Source organism: Poecilia reticulata, linkage group LG11 (assembly GCF_000633615.1).
Source record: "Poecilia reticulata strain Guanapo linkage group LG11, Guppy_female_1.0+MT, whole genome shotgun sequence".
Classification (NCBI taxonomy): domain Eukaryota; kingdom Metazoa; phylum Chordata; class Actinopteri; order Cyprinodontiformes; family Poeciliidae; genus Poecilia; species Poecilia reticulata.
In genome coordinates, this window is record NC_024341.1 from 7,653,275 (window position 1) to 7,661,945 (window position 8,671).

General features: G+C 39.1%; 2 protein-coding genes across 6 annotated transcripts in view; both read right to left on the reverse strand.

Moving 5' to 3' along the window:
• dlgap3 (discs, large (Drosophila) homolog-associated protein 3) overlaps positions 1 to 8,671 on the reverse strand; it is a 908,365-nt gene that overhangs the window by 566,873 nt on the left and 332,821 nt on the right. The window lies entirely within an intron of this gene.
• On the reverse strand, positions 2,273 to 7,897 carry txnipa (thioredoxin interacting protein a). The gene is made up of 6 exons (XM_008421574.2): positions 7,489 to 7,897; positions 7,178 to 7,253; positions 6,938 to 7,085; positions 5,308 to 5,667; positions 4,921 to 5,223; positions 2,273 to 3,233 (listed from the first exon to the last, which is right to left on the reverse strand). The coding sequence occupies exons 1-6, from the start codon at positions 7,742 to 7,744 to the stop codon at positions 3,186 to 3,188; spliced, it is 1,191 nt and encodes a 396-aa protein (XP_008419796.2). The 5' UTR covers positions 7,745 to 7,897; the 3' UTR covers positions 2,273 to 3,185.

Below are 8,671 nucleotides of genomic sequence, written 5' to 3' on the forward strand. Positions count from 1 at the left end.
GTTTGTTAGGTCAGTTTTGTGCTTGAGTTCTTTGTGTTACTACCTGAGTTGGAGTTTGTTATGTTGACCTCAGTTTTTGGGCCCAGTTCTTCATTGTTTAATTATTTTTTAACTTTTTTGTAATAAATTAAGATTATTTTTGGATTCCATTCAGCATCTCTCAGAACCCTCACACACTCATTTGACCCAAACTCGTCTCTCATCTGAGAGACAGGGGAAGTTATTGGGATGGTACAAACAACCTACAAAAAACGCTGCTAGGAAGAGTGGTCAGATATGCATGTGGTATTTTGACAGTTGATATCTGGCTAATAAATGTTTAAATTAAATGTACTTGTATAAACTGTATAAGTAAAAATCTATTTATTGATCCACAATGAAGAGCTGTTGCCTTGCAGCAAGAAGGTTCTGGGTTCGATTCCCAGCCCCAGTCTTTCTGCATGGAGTTTGCATGTTGTCCCTGTGCATGCGTGGGTTTTCTCCAGGTACTCCGGTTTCCTCCCACAGTCCAAAAACATGACTGTCAGGTTAATTGGCTTCTCCAAATTGCCCCTAGGTGTGAGTGTGTGTGTGCATGGTTGTGTGTCCTGTGTGTCTCTGTGTTGCCGTGCAACACAGAGACACACAGATCCAGGGTGGTGACAGGTCGCCAGGCGACAGACTGGCGATCTGTCCAGGGTGACCCCGCCTCTTGCCCGGTACACTAGCTGGAGATCGGCACCAGCAGCCCTCCCGACCCCACTGAAGGACAAGGGTGCAAGAAAATGGATGGATGGATGGATGGATGATCCACAATGAATTCAAATTTATGCAGCAAAGTCTAGTTTTTAAAAATCTCTATATACATAGTCATTCCATCCCGGAATAAGAATAGGTTAAATAAATCACTAAAAACACAAAATAAATATGTTTATTCTACATTCTAATCAGAAATTTATACAAATAAAATAATGGTCATTATCTCTACTGAAGAAGTCATTTAGAGCAGTGGTCCTCAACCCCCGGTCCGTGGACCGGTACAGGTCCGTGGACCAATTGGTACCGGGCCGAAATATTTCCGTTTTATGTATTATTTGAGTCTGGAGGATCTTTTATTTTGAAAATCTTTTAACTGGATTCTTTCGGTTACTTGACCGCCAACATTGAGCCCACAAGCAGCAAAATGAGTAAGAAACAGATCAGATGTCTTTGGAAAGTTTCTTTGCAAAGAGAAAAGGGCCAGAGAAGAGACAGGAGAACGGATTTATCCCAGACCAGTAGGTGAGTCCCACATTACAAGCCGCTCTGTGTAACATGCGGCGACTGGCTGCTAATGAAGCTTCAAGCTGCTTCACCACGTAGAGACCAAGCACTCTGAATATAAGCAACACCAGGAACACCAACACCGCCTTATCTGACAGTTCGCACCCCCCCCATACAAGCAAAAACAAAAACAATATTCCATTACATTATGACTTGCAGGCATTGAGACTCATTACAACAAACTTTGACAGTTTTGCTTTAAAATTCAGCTTAGATTGAACAACAAGCAAAATTAAGGGTCAATTTCCACCCATTCATTCTTGTTACTATTAAGCAGAAATCATCTTTTCTTTCAGTTAGGATACCCTAGTGATTTTTATTCCATCTAAAGTACACACTTAAAATACATGACATAATATTTAACCATTCATGCTCACACACATGCTGATAGTGGCAAGCTAGTAGCTAAGACAGCTTGCCACCAGTCTTAGCTACCTGTAAAGGTACCTTTATGTACCTTTACATAAAGGTACAATGTATAAAGCTATACAAATTATAGCTTTATACATTACTATAATTTGTTGTCTCTTTTCCCAGTTTTTGGACTGCATCTTTTTTGGGGCAGTCTTAGCTACTAGCCAGGCTGCCATGCACTGATGCCACTGAACTTAAAATGATTTTTTCCCTCTCAGCTTTAAATGCGCAGACAACAGTCATGACAAATATTAAATTATAATGGTTGCACCTGTTGTGTGTTATCAACTCACAGCAATGAGGGAAACTTTCATATCACATTATCATATTTTTTCTTCAGTCAAGGGCTTCTTTAGATTCATTGCTACCGGTGGCTTGCTGACCACAGCATCTCCATCCACATATTATCTGAGGATACTCAGTCACAACATTTTAAAAATAATAATACTTTATTATTCAAAAATAAAGTATTTTTGAATTTGAACTAAATTTAGTGTGATTATGCATCTTGACCAACTCTTCAAAGGTGAAACTGAAACAAAAACGTTCAGATATGTTGAAGAGCAGAAATTATGCCTCATTTTAGACATTTATTTATTCCAAAAATGACCCATAGGGTTCCATACAAAAATAACTCACAAAGCATTGCAAATATACAGTCTTTCACAACGAACTCATTTTGGGCCCTGAAAGTTCAGAAATTAAAGAATGAGAACAAAGTAGACGTTACTGTGAAATGCCTTCTTAGACAACTGCAAATTACATACAAAGCTTGTGTTCACATAAGGTGCTTTTACAAGAAAACAATCTGGGCATGTTGCCACTTGAATGAATTTTGGCACTTGCAGTGTTAAATGGGAGTCAAATATAGACATTTTTAACAAAGTGGATTTTTTTCCCCAGGAAATATTTTACTTTTACATCAAAAACCAACAAGCATCAAACAAGATTAAGTCAAGAGTTGTGGTATAAAATGTGGCTTAAGTGGATGCTCAAAACACTGGCATACATGGAAAAAAGAATGCTGTTTATGGTTCTTTTATGCCTGTTAAAAATTTGTTCCCAACAAATTCTTTACAGTACTGCGACACTAACAAAATAGTGAGCCTTCCTCTAAATTCTCTTAAAAATCCAAGATTTGATTGGAATGACAGAGATTCATGATTAAAAGAAAACAAGTTATAGATGGCTGGAGTCTGACACATCTGATGCTCGAGCCCCACAGTCTTAAGAATTAACATCTTACTCAGAAATGTAATATGCCACAGAATCTATGACCTCAGGCCATATGCCCAACAAGCACCAGAAGGAAGACTTTGGATGTGATGAAGCACGGTGATGAGCAAGAATCTTTCTCTTTATCTTTATATCCCTGGCTTCACATCCACCATCCCATTTCATATGGTAAGTGCCGTTAAAGAATAGTCAGTGAGAGCTTGAATACATCTCCAGGATCCCACTGATGAGCTTCAGCAGACAGGAAGCATGACTGAATTCCCATTGTACTCCTCCTCTGTCTGGAAAAATAAGAAATAAGCACAGTTTAGATAAGGTTTAACTGTGTCTAACAGTTAAACCACAGAGCCGGAAAACCACTTTTTTAAAAAGGGGTTAATACACCTATAAATTAAGGAGCACTTTGATTTAAAAGGGTTCTCCTGAAAAAGAGAATATCCATTTTTAAAAGTGAATTGGGGAAGTTTTGGGGGGGATTTATACTTTTTAGGAGGTAGGTCTAATACACAGTTCTAATTTGTCTCTTCCTTCCTAGTTGTTATTTACCCTTTTGGTTTTCTCTCCTTCACCGCTTCTACTTCAAAACAAATGGAATTAAGGAAAAACATATTTGTAAGCATGGAAAACTATTCAAAGAAGAAATGGTACAACTTGTGAGATTAAATGTGGATGTTGTCTTATTCTTACTTTTGTTTAACACGTTAGTTACTGTTCTTTTCTTGCCTGTTGCTTATTATAGCTGCACTTGTGGCTTCTTGTCTTTTATTTCTCCCTCTATAGTTACAACTTTGTTGAAAAAAGAAATCTTAAAATAATTAAAGTGCTCAGATCTTTGCTGAACTTGCATGGGAGATCATCTAAACTGTTACATTACTATAATTTGTTATCTCTTTTCCCAGTTTTTAGACTGCATCTTTTTTGTGAATCCTTTTTTCTTGCATCCACCTTTTCCTTCTCCCCTTATTCATCTCTTTTCAAAATAATAAAAAGTAACCAATTTTTAGTATGCCTCTGGATGATATTTCCTGAGAAAACTGCAATAAAATTAGAAGTAAATGAATTGATAAAGTAATTAAGGTGGCAAAAAGAACACTCCACAAGTAAGAATAAAAACCTTTCCAACTTAAAGCTTCGAAAAAAATTAGAATAGAAACATTTTATTAATTACAAAATATGAAAAAATATTAACTGAAAATAATTAATAGAACAATAACATAAATATAATTAGAAATTAGTGATAATAAAAATTAATACTGTTAATACTGTTGAAAATGATAAAGAAATTCTACTTTATGTCAAGATGTATAATCAAATAAGTTGGGAAAGTTTTCTTTAATTTTTGGGACAAAGATTAAGGTGAACTACTTTCAAGCCAGTGATTTATTTCTATTTGTATTGCTAATTTTGGCAGGATCATTCATCCAAATGTTCATCAAGTTAAAAAATTTTTGGCTAGTTTTTGCAAATGGAGATTCAACACTGCTGCAACATTTTAGTATTGTTGCTTTAGCTACATACGGATATCATAACGGATATGATATCCGTTAGCCTGAGCCAGTAAACCTGAGTCAGGCTAACTTGGGCCTCCTTGAAGGAAATTACAATTTCCTCCTACGCCACTGGAATCAGCAACGCCTCTAGCATTCTTATATTCTTTCAACTGGATTACTTTTTAACAAATAGTTTTGATTATGTTACAGTTAGAAACTGTTAGCAAACACTTGGCTTGCTAACAAGAGATATACTGGGACAGCGGACTAACCTCGTACATTAAAAAGAGAAGGGTTTGTTCATTGCGCCGTTGCAAACATCCACATTATTACACATTGCTGTAATTGTGTGCATGAATTTTCCATAATATAAAAACTAGATTTGAGGAATCTATTATATAATGTGCAATACCAAAAATCCTGCAGTGAATATCAGGCATCGATGTCTGATGATGTCACTAAGTCTTGAGATGCCTACCTCAGTGTATGTTGGAGGTGATGGGAACTGGAAGCTGGGTGCACTCATGAAGATGGGACTATCGTCACAGTCAACATCATCCAACAGCGGGGTAAGAGGCTGGTCCAGGCGGCAGTCCTTAGTGATGTCACAGTAACTTGGAGGCTCAGAGGGCATCCTGAGGGACACCCAACTCTGAGACGCATTGCTGACTGAACCCTCTTGGCTGCTAACACTGTTGCTACGGCTACCAAGACCAGCAGTTCCAATAACCAAAGGTAGCTCTAGAATTAGCTTCTCACTACCTGGGATGTGGACATAAATCTGCCGAATGAGGAAGGCATAAATTAGGAACATTCTCCCAACAAAAGCACGTGGGTAGCACTCAGACTGGCACAGCAGACTTACCATTAGAGCATACTCCACACGAATGATGTTGCAGCCAAGCATGGACGGTTTGATCTTTGGCACCCTGATAGTCTTTCCCTGCCAGGCATCACACATGCCTGAGATAATGTGGTTTCCACGCACCGAAGAAAGCTTCTGACGGAAGACCTTGGTGCGGCCATTGGCCTGGTACGTATGTTTCGCGATGATGGCGGCCTTGGGCACCACAATGCGTGAGCAAGTGTTCTCAAACTTTGCATTGATACAAATGTCTTCGCCCTCGCAGAATCCACGCCGGTCAATTTTTGCATTCAGCGACACCTGACCGTCAGGGATGAACATGCAGGTGACCTTCTTCTCCTTTGTGCCACCTGTGGGAGACTAATGGCACACAGAAAAATATAAATCATCTCTACTGGTAACTTTATGTCCAACTAATCCTCAAGGATTTTGTAAAGATATGCTTAAAATGCCTATTTGAAGTTTCTTTAAATGGTACAAAAATATTTTCTGAGGTCAGACTGTAAATCTGGTTGCTGCATTCGCTGGTCTCTTTTAAGCCAGTGAATGTTTTAAAGTGTTGAATTCACAAAAAAGGTTTGAAAAGACATGCGGTTTGCGTGACGTAACTGGAGGTGATCGGAGCCGGTCTGACTCCTGAGCTCAAGGTGGTTTTGTTCGCTCAGGTTGGTTAAAACTTTTTTATGTGTGGCTATTCAGGCTGCAATTGATCCGGCCACGGTGAAGGGGAAAAAACTACAGAAAAAAAACATTTTAAACTTAGGTGAGAATCATCCAGGTGGGAAGGCAAGATTTTACCACAAACAGTATGTCAACTAACATGGCAATCTGCAGTTCGCATTTCTGCGAGCAGGCTCCGAATGAACACTCAGGGGTGAAAGTAGGAGGGTACGGTTGGGTACTGTGTACCCCTAAAAGATTTAGCGGGGATAAGCAGTACCTGCAAGAGAGAGTAGCGGCTGTCTGCTGTAAAATATCAATGGGTTCACTGTGCAGCCGTGAGTGCACCCACTAATCATCAAATCATCAGCCGTGACTGATTAGTTTTTCAAGAACAATCTAAAACACGACTTAGAGGGAAGTTTCCAAAAAAAGTTTCCAGAATGACGCTGCTGCAAGCGGGTTTTTGTAGTACACTATTCTGCCACTAGGTATTTGTTCAACCACGCCTTCTCAGTCAGTGTGGCAAGCGGCGTTGATGTGGAACTACCCGCAGTGAATTTTCTTGTAAGAGCTGTTTTGTTTTGGTTATGATATAAAGGCTTCAACATGTGTTTAAAGTGAAAGATGCATTTTAGATGCAAGGTTTATGAATCCACCATTTTCTACATGCATTATTATTTCATGATACAATACACTGGAAGACATCCATCTTGCTACTACCGTATCAGGTCAGAAAATCTGGGTACCCATTTACCAAAAATACACTGAAATGGTAACATTTAGTTCATATGGCTTTTCTGCTTTTACTAAATTTAGTCTTAACAGGGATATTTCATACTATTTAAAAGAAGAAAATACATTCTTCAATTAAAATGGACTGAAAAGACATAATTTGTGGATTATGTGTGTGTTTTGACTGATTTGACTTGGATGACTGCAAAAAAGATTTTACTTCAGGTCAACTTACCAGCAGGTCTGGTGTGTTGATGTCCAGAGGTTCCTCCACCTCAAAGCATTTCTTGCACTCCAGAGTAGGTTGCTGTGGCCTCTCCATTAAGGCCTTTACATAATAATGGACATAACCAAACTTCCCCTTGTATGAAGACACCAGCTGCCTGTGAGTAGAGAAATGAGCAATTCAAAAAGCAGGCTCTGTGCAAGAATTCAGTGGAGAGATGTAAATAAATGTGAATTCTGAGACTCTTACCCTTGCTGAGGAAGGTCAAATCCAAACTTGTACTCATATTTATTACCAGGCCTTAAGACAACTGAGCCATCGGAATCTGTAAAGACAAGTTTTAAAGAGATTTTAATAACTCTTTACTGAGAAAATATTTGTTTCAATACAAGGTGGTGTTAAATTGAATGTTTCCTTCTTTGGCAGAGTGGGGCATGCATAAAGTTAACTCATTAGTTAAAAAACTAAGAAAAAACAGCTACATTTAAAGTTCCATGTTTTACTGTTCCCCTGGAATATGTAAAATATAAGTTAACATACAAAAGTGAGAAAGTCCGAACCTGTGGGCTGCTCGCTCAGCTGCAGGACCTCTTCATGGCGCAAGTACTCGGCCTCCTGGCGGCACCGTTGCTTGCCTTTAGCGTATTCCACTTTGGCGCAGCCCAGAGCCAGTATCTTCATTGCAGACACCCGAGTCACGTCGCTCACCTCTACTTCAATTCGGCCACACACCTTGTCCCCGCCGCAGTAGAAGGACTTGTTTGAATCCGATAAGGTGATTTGGAAGGTTTTCACCTTCTTCGTCATTGCCACCATAACTGCGATGTGATCCTAGTCGATGCTGTTAACGTGTACCTTTTTGAATAATAGCGTTTGAACGTAATAGAACCCTGTGTTACGCTGTTCACTTCCCTTTACTGTAAACAAAGACAGCGCAGGGGTTTTTATATGACGCACCCCAGCTGAACATGTGCAGCCAGGATGGAAGAAATGGCTCAGCGCGTGCACACTGTTCCTATTGGTTGAAAATCTTTGTTTGTCTCGGGTGTAGCCAATCAACACACGGAACCGACGCGTGGACAGTGCATGTTTCTGAGAACAGAGAGCGTGCTCAGCAGATGTCAGGAGAACAGGGATGTTGAAGGCAGACTGAAAGTACATTTGTAGTAAACACACTGGAAGCTGAAAACTTGAGTCATTGTAGTTTCATATGTTTTACACGTACACGTACGTGGTGGTATCACCTGGTTGTGCTGGAAATATCCTCATTTGACAGTGATTGTTAAAGCTTTTGGTTAGGAAGTACACCATACTTTTACAATTTTAAAATTAATTGAACAGGTCAGAAAATATCCTGAAAGGTTTTATTTACACAAATATATTATTAAAATGTGAAACCAACATAGACTGTAATCACTGTTTGTCTATCTATGGGCATGTGATTGCAGTACGACAACCTATTTGGGAATGTCAAATAGACAATGAGCTCATTGAACTTGTATCTTTTTGAGTTTGTCCTTTAGAACTGGACCTTTCCTTTTTTAAGAAAAGCAATCTTTAGTTATAATATCATTGCAATAACTTACAACACAGCTGTATTGTGATTGGTCCAGACAACTGTTGGCTGGTTGTATCATTAATATAATAAATACATACATACGTACGTACGTACGTACGCACGCACGCACACACACACGCACACACACACACACACACACACACACACACACACACACACACACA